Source organism: Parasteatoda tepidariorum, chromosome 1, assembly GCF_982258835.1.
Source record: "Parasteatoda tepidariorum strain Cologne lab strain chromosome 1, Ptep-v5.0, whole genome shotgun sequence".
Taxonomy (NCBI): domain Eukaryota; kingdom Metazoa; phylum Arthropoda; class Arachnida; order Araneae; family Theridiidae; genus Parasteatoda; species Parasteatoda tepidariorum.
The window spans coordinates 137210682-137231969 of NC_141755.1; the positions used below are offsets into that span (position 1 = coordinate 137210682).

Here is a 21288-nt window from a genome sequence, read left to right on the forward strand (position 1 = left end):
ACAATAAGCTGCTGCCAAGCAAACATAAAGAAAGGGCATGCTGACTTCGTTTTCTCTTTGAGTTTTGAGGGGGAAATGCATAATATACGCATATCAGTGAACAAATAGAAGGTGAAAAGTAAATAAAAGAAGAAAAATACACCCCTATAATTTACTCAGAAAAAGTAAAAGTCAGTTAAGAAAAAGAAAAAGTAAGCAGTGACATGGAAATACAAAATATTAATAAGAATACGAAAACGATTAAAATACGGCTATTGTTTGTTCAATAAAGTAAGAATAATCAGTTTCTTGTGTGAAAAAGCAAAACGCTAAAATTTTAAAAAGAAAAAAGTTAAATTGTAAACTAAAGATAAGGATACTATACTAAAAAAACATAAAAATGAAAGGGTAAAATTTTCAACTACATAATGTTTAGATAAATTGTAACCATTTGTTAGCTAGGCAGCTGTTAACTTAAACAGTTAGATAAAAAAAAGAAAAGCTTGGTAACAATTTTAGAAATTGAAAATAAATTACTATTTGCTACATTTTATAAAATAGTTACCAATTTTAGTTGTTTGAAAATTTAGAAAAAATTGTAATTCTATATAACTTTTAAAATTTCTAATACACTTACCAAAAACAAAGTTAGAAATTGATTAAAAGCAAACACATATACACCAAATTTAATGTAACAGAAAAGTAAAGATAATTTTAAATTTATCCTCGTTCATGATAACATTTGGAAATGTGACATCAAATCTAGGGCAGCTTCTTGCCTAGAAAACAACATAACTTTTGCAGAAATCTCTCATTATGTTTCTCTAAAACAAGTCAGCAGATACACACTAGAAAGTCGAGTAAAGATGTAGCCAAATGTTACTTATTCAATGCCCTAATAATTATATTTATTCTTAAGCTTATTAGCTTAAATTTTTTTTTGTGTTTCATTTTCTTTGCAATGGTTTGATTCTGTTTGGAAAAAATTGCTCTCGACATTTCATTTTAATAAAAGTTTTAAATTTCACTATGAACATTTTTTCAGAAATACAATTTTCTTTTATTAACAAGGTTTTTTTTAATACAGTGAACTCTCGCTACTGCAATATCCAACAATAACTCCCTAATAATAGAACATAGACAATAGAACAATAACTCCCTTTATTACGTTAATATTTCATGGTCCTGACAAACTTGCATATGAATTAATGTTATGTTTCTCTCAATATTACGATATTCTCTGAAGCAATAGACCGCTGCAAAATAATTTTTTTTCTCCAAATTTCAACCATATTTTCTCCATTTATTATTGGTTTTCAAACAATGCGAAAAAATCTCATTTCATCATCTTTTGCCATTTTTTCCACCTTTTCTGACAAACGAAGACTCACTGCTGACCACCCCAAGAAGTTCCTTTCTTAGAATTGCCTCCCTTATCTCTTTAAGGAGTCACAGATGCAACATTCCCCTTTATGTTAAAAGCTGATCATGAGTCACGAATGACCGCAAGCATCACACCTGAAAGAGAATTTCCTTCTATAGAGGGTGGGTGGATCACCATTCACAAAAGAAAATCATTTTCATGCTTTGGTTTCAATGCATACTTTGTTGGTTGACTTAACAGTAAAAAAAAATGAATATACAAACAAAAATATCAGATGATTTTTAAAAATGGTTTTCAGGTATGTTTACGATCCTATTTTCTGGATTTATTTCAATTGTTTTTAATATTTTTATCCATAATTAACAATCTGCAAAATTTTTTTTACATGATATATAAACGTATTTACAGTTAATACATATATAACATTTAAATTTTAAAAAAAATCTTATTGTGTTCTTAAAGTATGTAGGCTCTCGTATAACAACATATCCCTCTACAACAATATATTTATTGGGTCCCCAAAATATTGTTGTAGCAAGGTTTTACTGTATTATTTCTGAATCATGTTTACCACAATATGTGCGATCTGTTAGACATAACACATTGACATAGTATCAGATTGATAAAAAACATTTATAAAAAAAGGGTCATTTTAAGAATCTTACTCTTCCAGTTGCAGAAATTCTTCCATGTATATCACCTTGATTGATTAGTTTACCAGTTATAGAAGCGTGGGAATTCATATCTGTATGACCTAATAAGAGGATAAAAGCATACATTAAAGAAAATACTTGTTATTGTTATGTATAAACTTGCATTGTTATTGTTATATATAAATTTTGACAACAAAAAAAACTTACATTTTTTTTATAAATTCCGCTAGAAAAAAAAATCCAAGAAAAATATGAGTAAGTGCGTTTTTTTTCTCTTCTTCAAATCTTCCACAGATTAAATCAAACTTAGTAATGATCAATTGTCTGGCGTATCACAAAATAACCAACCATTTTAAGGAATGTGGCATAAAACAAGTCAGAATGGGGAATAAAAGATTCTAAATTCGGAATTATTGAAAGTATAAATAAAATTTTAAAGACTGTATTTGAAAAGTGACTCTATTAACTGTGATCATAAGGAGTAAACAGTAGAATTTTTTAAATTTCTTTTCTTAAAATCTATTTTCAACTAAGTAATTTTCAATAATGCTTGAAGTTCCTGAGAAAAAAGTTCCACTCAAATACCCTGTTGACCGACAGAAATTTATGATAAAGAATCTTCCAGACAAATCAGAAATTTTTATTTTCTGTTTACTGCATATAGATAGGAAATCAGTAGCTTTGGTAGACAAGGATAAATTTAAAGAAACATTAATGTCAGAAAATACTATACGATGCTATGAGATCAAGGCTCATTATGTAATACTTGGTAAACAAAAAACAAAAAGAATTCACACACATGTTTTTCCACATCTGCTCTCTTTCTATTAACTTATGTTCTTTCAGATTTGATACTTCGATCAATACATTCTCATGAATACATTAATTACCAACCAGCAAGATAAGTTGAAAGTTTTTAATGATTAAATATTTTTTCTTAAAATAAGGAGGGCAAAAAAGTTGTTGTGAAAGATCATGCAGGGTTTGAAAAAACCCGGGTATTTTAGAAAAAACTCAACTCGCCTGAGTTTTATTGAAAAAACCTGGGGGGGAAATTGGGTTTCATTTGAAAAAACCAAATTGGGTTCTTTCATTTAGTGCTCATAAGCTTTAAGTTTTACTGTGTAAATATTTTTATTAAAAAGTGTAGTATAAGCTTAAAAATAGAAATAAATCCAAAAAGTTATTTTAATTTTGTCATAAGTATTTTATATTAAGTTTAAATAACGCATTATCACCAATACATACTTGAATCTTCTTTATTGTTAAGTACATGAAGTTTCACAATTTTTAACTCAACATTATAAAAAATAAATGCAGAAATAAAAAAGGAACAAGTTGATTAATCTTTTTGCTTTCACACATTTATTTACTATATTTATTAAACACATATATATACATATTACCTATTATAAAATTATAATCAGTAAATATTTATAATCAGTAAAAACTAAAATTTCATCTGACCTTAATAAAAAACTGAAATAAATATTTAATGGACTTCCATATTTTTATAATAAGATTAATAGAAAGTGAAATTAAAATTATGTATAATTATCAGTTACATGTCCCATTTTTTTCAAATAATTAATCCTAGGAAAATAATTTCATTTTTAGATAAATAATTTTAAAAAGTTCTCTTATAAAAAGTTTTAGCTTATTTTTTAAAGCCAGAAAAATAAAACTGTTTAAATTTGTTAATGTATCCCTTACTAAAAAAAAGAAAAAAAAATTTCCAATTTTTTTTAAATATAGGAATTAATAATAATAACCTGTTTATTAATATATAAAGAATGCAACTAAATTTGAAAAATTGATCTCTTCAGACTATATTATCTAAACTTCTATTTGATTTAATTTCATTAAAATATTTTTTTGAAAAAACCCACTTAAAGTTTTCAATACTACTATAAAATTATAGATTCAAGTGTTTCCTTTACTTTACAAATATTAAAAACTTAATCATATGAAACATGCAAGTCTATTTGACAAATTTACTCCGCACAAAAAATTATATAGAATTAAATGTGCATCATTAAGTTTTAATAAAAAAATTTGTTGTTTTTGTTGTTGTTGAAAAAACCCACTTATTGTTTCAAGTAGGTTTTTTCAAGGTGGGCCCACCCAATAAAACCCAGGCGGGTTTTTTCAAAGTGGGCCCACTTGGCAAACCCTGTCATGCATTAACATGTTCTTGGTCAGAGGAGATTATATTGAGCAGTTTGAATTACGAATTGTTCATAATCTTAAGAATGATTCATTTCAAATAAAAAATAAATAAAAAAAAAACATTAACAAAACAGTTCTTACTTTAAATCTATATATTAGTCCTATACTACCTTTTAAGTAAGCAAATAAATATAATATCTTACCTATAGTCTGGGCATAAATGTTGGCAATTCAACCCATTTCTCTCTCTCTGGTACCCATGTCAGGGGCAGGCACATCTAAACCTGGTCCTATAGAGCATAGAGAAGAAGGAAAAAAATTACATATTGGTAGTCATTGATATTTTATTTATTTATTTTTAATTATAAATAGTGCACTTGCTGAAGGGCATTAATTACTGAAAGCTGAAGCAACAATTCCCCACCTCACAGATCTCATAAATCCCAACTAAAGGATATGAAAACTTTGATGTTTACACTCTCTGTACGAAATGAGTTGAATGTTCAACAACTTTTCTGATAATAACTGTCAAAATTTACACTGCTAGCAAATTATTTGTGTTCAAAAATACAGAATTCATACATTTTCTTGGTATTTATCATAATATTAAAAAATAACATTTTAAAGTTAGAAAAATTTCTCAATGGTTGTCGTTCATTATAGTTTTCTAAATTTTGCTGTTAAATAAAAGAAAGCATCTAAAGGCATTTCTATAGTTACATATTGTTTCATAATAATAGTTTATTAATTGTAATGTCTATTTTTTTAAATATATTTTCATATATTTATACATTATCACTAAAAAATGAAAACTTGAAATGCTAATTTCCTAAAAAAACAATCTTTGAGCATATAACAATGGAAATATTACTTTTTCTCATAAATATTTAAAAGTGAGGCGTTATAATTTAAACACATAAATATTTTGAATAATGACATTAAAAAATACATTCATTGTGAAATTGGAAGAAGAGAAATTCAATGGAAAAATTCTAATAAAAGTTCTTAAACGTGTAGTTGTTCAACATAAAGCATAATGCTGGGTTCAGCACAGGACATTGTAGAAAAAGTGGTGAAAAAAGTGATTAAAATTTTTTAAAAAGTGATAAATAGTGACTTAATTAAAAACAGTGTTATTATCTTAACATCCTTAAAAATATACAAATTAAAGAAAAATTGATCCAAAAACATTTTTTGCTATAGTAATCAAATATAACTTTAAATCACATTTTAATTAACTGCTATTAAAAAAAATACATAATAAACATTAGTTTTTCCTAACAAAAAAAAATGTTGCATGTTTAACTTCAGTTCCAACAACTTAAAATATTATATTAAAACAGCAGTGACATATTCCAAAGTTTAATTTCATTTCATTCAGTATAAATAAAATTTATTCAGAACATTGAAAACTGAACAAAGTGACATTAAATTTAGTTAAACTTTTAGCTTTACATTAAGCTAGTTTTAAAAATTTTGTTTACTAAAAAAATTTTGACCATTCATAATTTAAAAGCATCTGCCTATGAGCCAAAAATAAACTACATTATTAAGAAAAACATATTTACAGGGGTGATTGTGAGCCCAAGTCAAAATTCCGATTCTTGAGATAAAAAAAAAAAAAACAGTTTAAATTGAAAAATTAGAAAAAAATTTAAACAAGGTTTTTTTCCATTTTCTCAATATTTCTTAGTTTACTGAAGATATATTTAAGATTTAACACATACCTACGATGACCTGGAGAAGTAATTAAAATTTACAAATATATATTTCTTTCTTGAGTTTATGATTATAACAACTATTTACTGATAAAAAATGAATATTAATCATGAATATGAGCTTATAAAGTATCTCTCCGGCTCTTCCTTACAAACAACTAAAATAAACTGAGCTTCTAAGTCCCACCTTTGAAATTTTGATTTTCGGAAACTTCTGTGATCAATGATTTTTTGAAACGTCTGGGCCTTCGATCTCCGGAAACTTTCGGATCACTGTCAGCGAAAATTCCGGAAATCTGGATTTTTTCCGGAGCACAATCAGCCCTGCATTTAATGAGGAATAATCACTTTTCAATGCTTAATTAGATAGAGCAGCTGCAATGATAAGGGGTTTAGAAAGCAAATCAAACACCTAAAAATCCTTTCTTTGTCAACTGAAGAGCTAAATTCCTAGCTATTTTCTCTAGTTCAAACAAATAACAATGAGTAGGAAAGAAAAAAAGAAAAAGAATTGAGGAAGTAATTTTATGTCCAACAAATTTAGTACTTTTTAATAATGAATAACATAATTAATCTTATATTTTCATCATTTAAAATTTTAAACAGAAAAATAAAATTATATCAAATAGCTCAGTTGGTCAGAAAATATAGAAATTGAAAAACATTCAAAATGTAAAATGCTGGTTAAATAAATAACATTATATTACATTAAAATAAAACTATTAGTATAAATATGAAAGACCTAGGAAGAAAAATTGGCCATACAAAAATCAATTTAATTGTCAAAACTTATAACTTCACAAAAATTAAAAATTTATTACTAACTGATTCCCTAATATGCTGCGAGGAAAATTCCAAATTGCCAGTACCTAGCCTCAAACACTATCAGTCCATAGATTTAAAATTTTATTAGCTTAGTTTTTAATACTTGTGGAAAAATGGTTAGTTAAAAAATTTTCAATCCTGAGAATAAAAAAAAAATGATAAAATAAATGAAAAATCATAGATTTGAGGAAATATCTTGCCATTATAGATTGAAATTATGCTAAATGGAATAAACCAAAAAACTAATTATAATCCTAAAAACTTTAAGGAATGCACGATTTTTAGAAAACATATCTAATTTGATTTAAGAGGACAGATATGATTTAACAGATCATTAATTTAGTAATAAAAAAACAAATTGTTATATTACTACTTTCTTAAATAAATTGTGCAGTCAATTAATGGATTGAAAAAAAACCTTTATCACTTAACAAATAAGCTTTTCAATTTAAATTTAAAAATTTTCTTCTTAAGCTTTTAATTAAACCTAAATACGTTCACTAATTAAAACCGTATAATGTCAATAGAGTTTAACAAATTACCTTGAAACACAATTAGATACACATTATTACAGAGAACCTTTTAATCAACACACTTTTTAAACATAAATATGATATAAGTTTTGTACCAATAATATGCTATATCAGAATTGCGTATACTAACTTGCAGTCCTGGATACGTTAAATTGCTTAGGAAAGGATGATCTACTTGCTTAATAACTTTAGCTTCAGCTTTCTTTGCATCATGCTCTGTCACTAAAGATGATAATCTGAACACATCTAAAGTATATTTTCTAAAAATATAAACTTTGCTTAGTTAAAATAAGATAGTTTATAGCATACAGAGACATTATTATATAAAGAGAAATCTGATTGGTTTTATAAACAAGCTTCTGTAATGGTGAAAATTAAAGACATAAAAATTAGACTAACAAGGGAAGTACACATCTCAAAACAAAATTAAACTTCACTTGAAGAGCATGTTTGAAAACTTTGGATGGGGACAAAATTAGACACCTAATTTGCCCCATTAAAATTTCAGTTCATTTATTTTTAAACTAACAAAATTTCCAGACTTATGTCAATGGTGCTGTAATGATTAGGCTCTATGCCTTCTACCAGAGAGGTCTTCAGTTGGGGATCCTGATCTCAGCTGGCACAATTGAATTTTATTTCTAATTTTCTATTCTAAAGAAGATTGATAACTATCTAACATGCTTTATTCAATTTATAAATTATTATTTTTTAGTTTAAATGTATTTTTTTAAAAAATTAAATTTTTAAAAACATAAAAAATTAAAAGATATTTATTTTTTAATTAAAATGCATGGATTATTTAAAAAAGAATTATACAATTTTAATTTTAATTTTGAATTTCAAATTTTTTAAAATAATCCATACATTTTAAATAAAAAATAAAATTTTTAGATTGTAATTTTAAAAAGATTACAAAATGTTATTTCAAATTTTAAAATTTTTTTCTCAATAACCTAGATATTTTAATCAAAAAAATTTAAAAAAATATTTTAAATTTCTATTAATTTAGTTGTTTTTAAGAATTTAAGTTTTAAATAAATAAAAAATTTATTAAATGAATAAAATATTAAATAGTTACGAATCTTTTTTAGAAAAGGAAATTAGAGATATAGTTCAACCTTCCCAGCTGGGATTTAATCTCAGGACATCATTTCTACGAGTTTAAAAATAAATGAACAGAAACTTCAATGGAGCATATTTTACCCCAGTTAGGCAGCTAATATAAGCCCTATCCAAGGTTTATAAAAATGCTCTTAAATTTAGGTTTAACTTTGCTTATATAGGAATTTTTAAGCTGTCCACTTCCCTTGTAAGCAGGATTGTTCTGATTTTACCCACCCTGAGAAAACCAACTTGAAAAAAACTCACGTTTTTTCATAATTGCATTTTATTATTAACAAATCAGCTCAAGATATTAAGTTTATAATAGAACAAAATATTAACTACATACATTGAAATATTTATATTTCCATTACTTCTATATTCTGTTCATTAAATTTTAATAAATATGTATGATTAGAAAGTGGAAATAATGTACTAACGTATTCTCACAAAAATTTGAGATACTAATTCACAATATAATTAAAACCAGTAACAAGATACAATATAAAATATGATTAGAATCACATTTCAATGAAATAGGAAAATATTTTTTTTAAAAAGTGTATTTTAAATACTATTTTCCTAAACAGTGAGTCTAATTATATAGTTTAAAATGATACTTATAAAAAATAGCCCCTTTCAACTGGTAAAATACTTCAATTCAAAATTCTTGTTCTGATATAATCCTTGTTGTTGAAATAGTAGAGCTTATTCTAGAAGCCCACTTTGACTATACATAAAAAAGGACACAATAACACTGTTAGAAAAGTAATGTAATGCACAATTGCATAAATACATTCCCCACGTTAAGAATTTACTTTGAAAATTGACTTTCAATTGAATAAAAATAAATAACTTATTTCTTCACTTAAACATTTAGTAGTTTTTTTAAATCTATCCTAAAACAGAATTTGTAAATCCTACAAAAGGTAATTGAACCCTATAACTCTCATTAAAAAATTATTGCTAATTTATCAATGTAAATGATATTGATAATAAAATGTATTAATATCTATTTTAATATTAATAAAATTAATGGTATTCATTCATGCAGCTCTAAGACTTTAATGAATAAAAGAAATGATGAAAAAATCCAATTTAACCCTGACAAAATAAAATTTTTTTCCAATCCTACTCGTATGTGCTATAGGACATATATTGTATCATTACTAGTAATCATTAATCCTTTAAACGATTACATATCAGGCAAAATTGTACTGAAATTGCCCTCCTACACACTACTTTTTCAGGTAGATATTTACTCATTAAGATATATTTGGAGCTGGCCACACGCTGCAATTATCCCTTAAAAAAAACTCCCAATCATACAATCATTTGTTCCTTCCAGAAAAATAAAACAGCAACTTTACCAGCTTCATGAAGTCATAATTCACAACAGCCAATCACATCTTCTAAATCAGTCAGAAATCCTTCATCTGAATTCTCCTATCAAATATTGCCTCCAAGACTATGCAAATAGCTACGACGATCCTAACACTAAAGAATAAAATTATAAATCTCAATAATGGGCAGAAAAAGAGATTTAAACTTTTTATTCAGTAATACGTTTCTACCCTTAGAGCTGTTTTTTAAAACTGATCTTTTTGGAATCAAGCACTTTTTCAATAGCTGGAACACTCAAATAACATTTGGAATTATATGGTTAAGGTTAGATTTTAATTACCAGTTTTACTATGACATGATAAAAAGTAGGTTTTTAGTGGTAACAAAAAAAGAGGAAAATAATGAAAACCTGTAAAAAATTAGCAGCCCATAATTTATTTGCATGTTTACTACTTATAGCTGATACAATTAAATAATATAGATATTGTATAAGTTGATACTTGGCAGTAATGGATAATATATGATTAAAAAAGCAATTAAGGACTAAGGATGTACTTAAACATGATAAGGATGTACTTAAACATTCATTAAAAATATTATTTTAAACATGTTTGTGACTTGAATTATTATTCTCTTACTATGCTATCATAAACTCACTTTAATAAATACTTAAAATAAGAAAAGCATTTTATTTTAATAATAACCAAGACTGCTATTTTTCTTGATTTGTACCTTATCCTATAGCTTACTACAGAAAATTATAAATTTCTGAAAATTTTTTTGTTGTTGCTGCTCCTACCTGAAAATTTGTAGGGAATAGCCTATGTACTATACAAAAGCAACTAATCATTAGTTTATGAACTAATTGCTTACAAAAGAAAAAGCGGACAATTCACTGCAGACAAAAACTTACTAGCACCAAACAGGCACCAATATAAAAATATCCCTAAGTAATTCTACACTGATATTTCGTCTTGAAAATAGATCCATCACAATATATTTTGTTTTAAAACCCAGTTTTTTTTTTAATTTGATTTTAATTATGCACTTAATTTTAATGAATTAACGCGAAGTTTAGTAAAAATCGATAGCTTTATAAAATTTTTTGACAGACTTCTCAAAAGATATGAGAGTCATTTGACTTGTAACTAAATCATTTACTATAAAAAAAAATAATAGTTAGGTTCGTTACAATTGTTACAAACGACTCACAACTTCTTCAACTTTAATATGAATTCAAATTCATAATATAATTTGATTTCATATTAAAGTCGAATGAATTAATAAAAATCACTCGGATACCATAATTAAAAGAAATATAAGAAAAACAGTTCCATACCCAAATGCTGATTACAGAATATATAAAAAATTAAACTCAACCTGCTCCTCATCAGTAGCATCATTAAAAGTAGGAACACTCATCCTAATTCGGAATTATATTTATTAGAAAAGTTAATGTCCTATATTTATTTCAGAAAGACTAAATAATAACTAGAATCTTAAATCAGAAAGAGATCAAATTTTTTGTTTTGCTAAGTTGCTTGCTGCTGCATATGTCTGTGCGATTTAAAACAAGCTTTTAACTTTCAAAGCTTTGTGGAGGCTATAGGTGGCGTAGGTATGTAGGTACTTTATTTACATAGCACTAGAGCTTGTGGCGTAACTACCACTACGAATTTAAACATCAATTCAGTATATGTTAACAGTTAAACATCAATTCAGTATATCAATTCAGGTATATAAGACATGCTAACTTGATTCAATCACGAAGTACCTTTTGATAGATGACGGTTGGCATGGACTATAACTCCGCTCCCACAAGCTGCACGGTCTAGGAGACATCCCGGAAGATGATACGAAGACATGCCATCTCAATTCTAATTCTCTGCTGAGGGGATGGCTAACCTGCTTTGGTAGATAGATGACCTGCGCGAAGTCGAATACTTTGCTGCAGAACAGTTTCACGAGGACCAATACCGCTCACCTTCAGTCCCTACTCAGACTAATCAAAGTGGTGATCTACCCGCTTACAGACCGCAGACTGTTTTGCTTGACTTCGGTGTTCTACTGGGAACCGTGTCTTTACTATCAGTTCACTGCGGGACACAGGTGGCGTGGAGCAGAACCTATGACAACGCATGCTTTCGCTAATAGTGTGTGGAGAGTCGTGCCATCCAATATTGCATTATAAAGCGTTCTTTCAATTTAAATTTCAACGAAACAAAGAAAAAATGAATTTGGAAAACTCCACTAGCAAGCTATAATACAATTACGAAATTGAAAATAACATTGCAGTGTTATTGTACACTTCTTTTTCTTTGTTTGCGTGATAGCCCCTTTTAGGCCTTGTCTGCGGTAACAGCTCACAAAAGCCAGCGACTCATATCCCTGACAACCTCCCTTCCAGATTTTAATCTCTAGGGCTTTCAGGTCATTTTCGATTTCGTTGAGGATATTGTGCACTAATATAGTAAAATAGGGGATAACATTCAAAACATGGCAAACCCTACCCTTTATTTATGTTGTGATATTATTGTTCTTAAATTTGTTTAAAGCTCACGACCTGTTAGAATTTATAAATTGTAGAAAACTCTTTTGAATGGTAAAATTATTAAGAGTACATTTAAACACAAATCACAACAATAAAACTTCTTAGAATATTAAGCTTGTTCACACATCACCTCGTAAGCATAACATCAGAGGAGGAACTTATCGAAAATGATACTATATCTACGACTATGTCCCGCAGTGGACTGATCGTTAAGACACGGTTCCCAGCAGATCACCGAAGTCAAGCATCACTGGCTGCTGTCAGTGTGCGGGTGGGGAACCACTTGGATCAGTCTGCGTAGAGACCGAGGGTGTGCGGTATTGGTCCTCGTTAAACTACTTTACCGTAAAGTGCTCGACTTTGCGACAGGTCGTCGGGCTACCGAAGCGGGGGTGCCATCCCCTCTTTAGAGAATCAAAATTGTGATGGCATGTCTTCGGATCATCCTCAGGGATGTTTCCCAGACCGTCGCCAATAGCCCATTGTGCAGTTCTAGTGCGACGTAAATGAATACAACAACATCTACGACTATATCTACATAGTTTTAATTTGATAGTTCTTTTTCAATCGGACATATTTTTCACCCTTTTATTAAGAAAATTATTATAAAAAAAATAATCTGTTGAGCATTTCAAAAATAATATTTATAACTGATTAAAAAATAGGCCTAGTTCTGAGCCAAATTTATTTCAATTTACAGCTAAATAAATTTAATATCGCATTTATGTAGTTAATTAGTAATTTTCAGTTTAGATTTTTATTTCTGATAGATACTTTCATGGTCAATAATATATATTTTAATTCAGAACAGTTTTTAATTATTTATACATTATATTTTGAATAATTATTTTATTTCATTAAAATTTAAATGTTTTAATTACATGATAAAGCATTTTTATAGCATTGATGAAAATACTTTTACTTGACAAAACAATTATACTACATAGTATTGTGATAATGATTTAGAACACAAGAAAAGATTATTATTTTTATTACAGCGATGGAAGGAAAAAATTAATTTTTAATTTTAGAGCTACCACTAATTTTTAGTGAATACGTTATTTTCCTAAAAGAACATAGTTTTAATATCTATTTTACATTTTATAACCGTCGTTGAACAGCCGACCCAATTTTTGGGTTTACGACTACTAATGTTCAACTCCGTATCCTTGTCATTTTGAACCCAATCCAGAAGACTAGGAAACTTCTGGATCAGTACCCCCGGAGGTATGATTTGTTAAAGGAACACAGAAGACTCTGTGACCCGACAGATTTAACGTGCATCTGTCACCATTTACTAGTCATCGGCCGGCGGGGGTCGAACCCACGAACTCTTGGACATGGGCCCAGTGCCCTACCAACCAGGCTATTCCGGCCTATTCTATTTGTAAAATCTATTTAATTTAATTTAATAACCGTCATTAAACAGTCGACCCAATTTTTGGTTTTACTACTACTAATTCTCAACTCCATAGCCTTGTAATTTTGAAACAATCTGGAAGACAAGGGAACTGCTAGATCAAGTATTGGGAGAAATTTTGCCTTCGTGGAGGACTTTTTGATGGAACTAATCCGCATTTGCGTTACATGGAGGGGAAGACCACGAGAACCTCCCACGGTAAGCCTGACGGCAAGGGAGCTCCAACCCATGATCTGTCAGTATTTGTCTTGCGAAAATAAAGTTGAAAAAAGATTTTTTACCTTCTGAAATTGCCAATTTAACTTTATTTTTACGAATGTCTAAATTTCAGAAAAAACGAAACATATTATTCGCCAGCTTACTTTAATTTCAGAGGATATTAAAGTTTTATCACTTCTAAGTGGAATTTTTTTTTTCTCTATTAAGTTTGTCAATTAAACTTGACAATAATGTATGTCTAAATTTCAGAAAGAGCGAAACACATCCTTCGCCCTTAAACTAAATTTCAAAAGAAAGTTTTATTTTCGAAAAGTAACTTCTAAATTGAAATAAAAAGTCCTTTTATTTTTTTAAAAAAAATTTTACTTTATTTTCACAAATGTCGAAAGTTCAGAAGAAGCGAAGCAAATTGTTCGTCCTCTTAATTAAAATTAAGAGTAAAATAAAGTTTTCAATTTCGAAAATAACTTCAAAGTTGAATTTTTTTTAAAAATTATGAGTTCAACTTGACATTATTTTCATGAATGTCAAAATTTTTGGTGAGCGAAGCACGTTATTATCTTTTTTACTTTAATTTCAGGGTAAAATATAGTTTTCTACTTAGAAAATTGCTTCGAAGTTTAAAAAAAAAGTTTTTTTACTCTATTTCTAATTTTAGAAGGGGCAAAATTAATTATTGGCCCTTTAATCAATTTTGAAAAGAAAATTAAGCTTTTTTCTTCTTTAAATAACTTCAAAATTGAAAAAAAAAACAGTTTTTATTTTCTAAAATTACCAATTACGTGACTTTATTTTAGCGGCGAATGTTCACATTTCAGGAGGGGCAAAACATGTTCTTCGTTGACCCCCCCTCCCCACGCCAAGAAGTGGAGGCTATAGCAGACAAGTATGAACTGAACAAAAGCTTTTATTCTCCTTCTAACGTTTACCACTGAGGATAATTTACGCCACGAAGCCGCATCCGGAATTCGTATCGACCAGACATTGATGGGATTCGAACCCGGTTCACCTCATTGGAAGGCTTTATCCCCTGACCCATCACGGCACAATTTAATTGAATTGTTTCAACTCTTGGCCATCCGCGGAACAAGTTTTGGGAACCGGTGTTCTAGAGAAACACGTCTTTTTTAAGGCTGATTTTTGAATCAAATTATAAGGAATAACCACAATTTGAAAATGCGGTCCAACAATTTTGTTAATTTCAGCCACATAATGAGAATTTTATTTTTTGCAGAATATATCTTCAAAGAATAAAAAAGTAATTTTATTTATTCTGTAAATTTAACATTAATTTAAACGTTTTTGTCTTGTAGCATAAAAAAAATTTTTATATTGAAATTTTCAGCTAGCGTTTTACATTGCAAGATGATTCTTTCTTTGTTTAAAGCCTTTTTAAATAATTTCAGAAAAATATTTTTCTTATTTATCAACTATTATTGAAATTTTAACCACACCCGAATTGGATTTTTTTTCATACCCTGGTGAGGAAAATGTAATTATTTCCTCATTTGCATTGCTTTAAACTACCGATAGTTCAAATATTAATAGTTTTTTAGTGTTTAATTTTTTAATTTAACGCATTGTTTTTTATTATCTTTTAAATACATCGTTCATTGAAATTCCTAAGATCGCTGGTGGCAGCCTTGTATAAAAAATAAAACAGTGGTAAAGTAGAGAGTTCCCGCAACAGCCCGTAGTGGGTTATGGGGGATAAGACTGCACCATTTCGTGACCAATATGACATGATTGTGGTTAGCACTATGCACAGGCCACCTTTATTTTACACACCAACTGATACCCATCGATCTGAGGCTGAGTAGGCTTCTTACTGCCTCTGGAAATCGAACTCCAGCTCTTCTCAATGACAGCTTATTTCGTTAACCACTGAGCCATCACGACTCATAACAGTGTTAGGAGAATTTCGATAATTTTCTCCGGTTTTAACCGTTTTAAGCCAGCCTCTCTAAATTTAAAAATCAAAAATCAGGAGACACTCCTGCCAGACCTAACTGTCAACTTTAAAATTACCTCCGAGCTCCGATCGGGGAGCTTTCCATAGTAATAGTAAATACATATAAAATAAGGCCGGGATAGTTTGGTATGTAGGGCTCTGGACTTACCTTAATGAAAAGGGGAGTTCGAATTCAGCAGGCCGTAGACTTCCGTGTAGTAAATGGTGACTGATGCACGCTAAATCTGTCGGGTCACAAAGTCCTCGATGTTCCCATAAAAATCAATACCTCTGGTGTTGCTGAATTGGAGATTTATCATTCTCTGGTTCAGGTCAAAATTACGATCTGTAGATGAATGTATGAATGAGTCCGCCTTATTAACGAGTATGGCAGATGTCAAATTCTTGGTCTTAGATGGCGCCACTGGAAAATCACACCCCCTCTGCCTTAATATCCGACTACAACAACAATATAAATTATATAAAATATTTATCTATCAATGTTAATAGATAAATATTTTATAATAGTTGCATTGATGAAATTGACGACCTCTCCCAGATCGCACGCCTTTCTTTTTCGATAGAAATATTTTAAACAAAACGCTTTTACTGAAAAGATCATGAATAAGGAACTAGCGCCCTGCCAACCAGACTCACTTATCGTTGCCGGTAATGTAAAAAAAAAAAATGCATGAAAAGTTTCTGTAAAAATTATAGCAATTTTTTACAATGTGCTAATTGCAAAGACAAAAAACCTTTTGAAACATTTACTAAATACATTAAATAATTCGTTGAATTTCATAAACAATTAACACACTCTCATCAAGTTCGTAAAATCTTTCCAGTTTTAGGAAAAAATACACTCCTATAAAGCTATTGAAACCCGTGTATAGGTTTCATAACTTGAAAAGAAGCTCCAAGGAATATATATTGAGTTCATTCACGCTTATAATTAAACTGAAGCACGTATGAATGTAATAAGTAAGCGTTAAGTATAAATTGAATTTTCTACACTAAGTGTTGTTTTTTTTACTCTTTAGTTTCATAATTTCAATTTTGAACCAGTCAGCTTATATAGTTTTTAAATCTTTGGTCTAACAGAGAGAGTTTTCATGGTTTTCTTCTCCTTGTAATAAGGTACAAGGTTTTACTGAAATAGCTTCTCATTGATGAGAAATTGCACCTCCGAAAGATTCCTAATTTTCTGTATTGGGTTTAAATTAAAAAGGATACAGAATTTTCAATAAAATCGAAAATCCGCTATCTTTTTCGCTATCTATCTATTCAATGGTGGTATAAGAAGAAAAAAAATTCAACACTGCTTTTTAATTTTTGTTGTTGTTGTTGTTAATTTACGTCGTACTAGAGCTGCACAATGGGCTATTGGCGACGGTCTGGGAAGCATCCCGGAGGATGATCCGAAGACATGCCATCACAATTTTGATCCTCTGCGGAGGGGATGGCACCCCCGCTTCAGTAGCCCGACGACCTGCGCGCGAAGTCGAGCACTTTACGGTAGCACAGTTTAACGAGGACCAATACCGCACACCCTCGGTCCCTACTCAGACTGATCCAAGTGGTCACCCACTCGCACACTGACTGCAGCCAGTGATGCTTGACTTCGGTGATCTGCTGGGAACCGTGTCTTTTAATTTTTAGAACATCGCTTTAAGTGACAATTCATTTTCCATCTTGTGAAATTTATGAAGACTTAAACTCCAGATCTTTTTAATTTATCTGGCGATAGTTTTAAAAATTTTATTTTAAATGTTCGATTTATAGTTCCTCCCAAAACCAGGAGTAGAATTATATCTAATGCTCGACAACAAAATTTTTTATCATTACAAATGTTCTACATGGATCATGCCATCGGGCGAACCAATAAAGGGTTTCTTTGATTTTCTTCATTGTTATGCCGATTACTGCCATTGCATGTCTTCCATAAAAGCAGGTTGTGACTGTAACTTTTTTTTTTCTTCTTTGTGATCAAAATTAGAAAGCGTTAAGCATTGTCTGCCATGAATTTATGGTCTATTATCAACGCCGATGATAAAATAAATGAGACATAGCATTTTTACACACAGTTTCAGTTCAATTCTAATGCATAATATGCATTGCAATGTTCTATATTTCAATCAAAAATGATAAAGAAAATTAAAAAACTTTCCTTTCTTTTTCATTAAAAGTGTAAGTTTAATTGAAAAAAGTGGGGAAACACAGAAGTTCTATATATCTTACGTGTAAATTTACACTAAAATCTATGCATTATTTATTTTTGTTTTAATATTAAGTAAGAGTAAAACTTGCTCAGGCACTAATTTTTCTGGAATTGGCGTAATTTGTTTAGTTTTTGGTAACCCTTTAAGATGACGTTGAATCCCGGTCAAAACAAACTAATTCAAATTTGAATGCGATTAAGTAAGTGTCCTTAATACTCAAAATAATTGTATCTAATATTTTATCCAATATATTTAATGATTTTTAATATATATTTATAATCCTATATATATATATATATATATATATATATATATATATATATATATATATATAATCGTATTTAATACTTTATCTTACATATTTAAATTTCTTCCTTGGATTTAACATTTTTTCACATATCAACGAAAATGATAATAGTCATCTAAAATATTCAATTACTAAATATTACATATTAATTTAATTCACTAAATTGACACTATAAAGTGCAGTTGGCCTGCTGAAGTTAGTGCGAGTTGATATGGGAATTTTAATATCATGATATATGCAGTTATTTAGAGATCTAAGAGAAACAGTTGTTCATCATTGAAATTTCGTTAATTTACAAAATCAGTTATTGATCAAAATTTAAATATGAATGAAAAAACTTCAAACTGCTTATTTTGGATTTTATACTTTAATACAAATATAATTTTATATTAATTTTTTTAAAAATAATATAACATATCTATAGAAGGGGTATCCCATCTACTTCAAAAGGTTACACCCCCCATGACTGTAAAATTTATTGACGTTCTTTTATAATCAAGAATAAATGTTAATTATTTTCTAATACTGTTAAAAAAGGAAACAACTTGAATAACTTTTGATAGAATGATTGGATTTTCGCTTTACTGGAAGTCAATTTGAGAGTCTAACCTTAAATATATTAATTAGGGCAGATTTTATTTTACGCTACGAAGGAAGACACAAAAATTCATTTCAATAAACGTATTTTGTATAGACTTTTGGTCCTCAATATATGGAAGGATCTGGAAAATAAAATTCCACTAATTTAGGCAATAGAGTGTTAATTTTCAATGTTAAATTCACTTTTTGCGTTTTTTTACGAGATCATGTAACGGAAAAAAATTATTTGTTAATTTTTCTTTAATAATTTGTTGTTATTTTGCATTTTGATAAATTATGGTCAAAAAGTTTTTCAATTGTAATGCATATTAAATTTTATACCTTTTTATACTTTGCAAGTAAAAATCACAAAGTTCCAAATTTGAGCATAATGAGTCGCCGCATAGAAAAATTTTTAATTACTATATATATATATATATATATTTGAAATTTTTCGATCGATTTCGTTCAAATTTTGCATTTTGTGTCTGGGTTTGATTATGCAGGTTTTCTAATTTTACAACTAAAAATATAAACAGCGAAAATCAATTTTTCCTTTAAGTACATCCTTTGGAATCATTAAGCTTGTGCTCGAGTAGATGAAACTCGGATTATCGATTTAAAAGTTATTCAAAGTGTGCATCTCGAAAGAACAATTTTGTTTTTGTTTTTCTTTCTTTTTCTCTTTTTGTGTGTTGAAAGCTGAATTATTCAAAAACAAAAGTAAAACAATTACAATTAATAAAAAGCAAATAACAGATATTGTTTCAGAAAAGTATTATCTGAAACTAGAAAAAATGATTCATTGACAGACTTATGCCAAACAAAGGAAATCATAATTAAAAAGTTTAAAAACGAAATTTTCCGAATAAAACATGAAATGATTGATGTTTCTCTAAAAACTATGCAACAGCTGTACAACAATTGTATCCGCCTGTTATATTTTTGTTATGAACTAAGAGTAAAGTTTTAAATACATTTAATATGAACTGAAAAATGTTGAATGAAAAACAAACTATTGTGAAGAATTTGTAAAGCATTGGGTTCTTAGCAGTACACATTGATTAAAATTTGACGCTTTTTTCTTTCTTTTTTATATATAGCCTTTTAATGGCGGCCTTAGTCAAAGCTCAAATTAAAAATTTCAACTTTTAAGCAAAAAAAAGATTACCACCGCCGTTTTTTTATGCCATTGCGCAAGTACTGTATTGGCCTTCAGGAAAGCAAATTTTTCCCAATATTTCATTCATTTTGATTAAATGAAACATAATGCTGGATCCCAGCATAAGCAAAAGAAACTGGCCAAGCCATGATGGCTCAAGGGATTGAGCGTTTTAATGAAGTGAACCGGGTTCGAATCCCAGGGATGGCTTGTGACACGAATTCCGGCTTGCACCGGCCACAGTGCTGATAAAAAATATCCTCAGTGATAGACGGGTCACCGGTTAGAGTCCCTTTGCCGTCAGACAAATCGTGGGAGGATTTCGTGTTTTTCCTCTCCATGTAACACAAATGCGTGTTAGTTGCATCAAAAAGTCATATACGAGGGACTCCCAATCTTTGATCCAGGAGCTCCCTTGTTTTCTGGATTGGGTTCAAAATTGAAAGGCTACGCAGTTGAACATGGTTAGTTATAGACATATTTATTAAAGTGACCCTGGAAGATTGAACAACTAAATCTTCTCCTTCTAGCAGAGCCTCATTCCGCAACATCAACTTTTCCCCGCCGTATTTAAATTGACCGATGCATTTTTTTAGATATCTCTTTCGGGAGCAGCTTTTCTGCCACATAATTCGTAAATCTTGTATTTGAATTTTTAAATTCTGAGTTTTCAATCTTAAATTTTTAGGATTGTACTGTTTAATAACTTTTATCTATGTTTTTCCTTTGTTTTTTTTTTGTAACTTAAGTTGTAATTGTTCTATGTATAATTCCAGCTGTCAATTTGACATACTGCTGTTTCAGCCGATCTTTTTTAAATTTGCTTTCTAGCCATAGTGATGCTCTTGTCAATTTTACTGTGCTTAATTGTTTTAACTATTATACATTTTGATATCTCTTAACTCTATAAAGGTCCTTTGACCTATAGTTTTAAATCCGTTCAATTTTTTCATGGGCTGTGTTAGTAATACATTTTTATATAGAGATCCTTTGACCCTGTTGAGTAACTTTTTATCTGGCAATTAGTGAATGTGTCAAACTGTTTTAATTGTTTTCTTATACTGCCATATTCACAGAGATGCCAACTTGCTCCGGGCAACAAATCTATATCTTAAAGTGGTAGTTTATCAATTGTAATTCTTGGTTTAACAAATTCTGTTTAGTGTTCTGA

The 21288-nt window shown here is 29.2% G+C and overlaps 1 protein-coding gene across 7 annotated transcripts in view; it reads right to left on the reverse strand.

Moving 5' to 3' along the window:
- The window catches only part of LOC147817070 (zwei Ig domain protein zig-8-like), a 30655-nt gene extending 19353 nt beyond the window's left edge, over positions 1 to 11302 (reverse strand). Inside the window, exons 1-6 of one of the 7 annotated variants that reach the window (XM_087154318.1) lie at positions 11090 to 11290; positions 9736 to 9862; positions 7392 to 7521; positions 6091 to 6227; positions 4389 to 4475; positions 2029 to 2117 (exon numbers count right to left, since the gene is read on the reverse strand). In XM_087154318.1, the coding sequence (XP_087010444.1) occupies positions 2029 to 2106 (78 nt within the window). In that variant the 5' untranslated portion in view covers positions 2107 to 2117; positions 4389 to 4475; positions 6091 to 6227; ... (1 more) ...; positions 9736 to 9862; positions 11090 to 11290. Of the gene's footprint in view, positions 1 to 2028; positions 2118 to 4388; positions 4476 to 6090; positions 6228 to 7356; positions 7522 to 9735; positions 9863 to 11048 lie in introns of all 7 variants that reach the window. The other 6 variants (XR_015430088.1, XM_087154316.1, XM_087154315.1 and 3 more) reach the window with 6 other exon arrangements.
- Positions 11303 to 21288: the final 9986 nt, after the last annotated feature.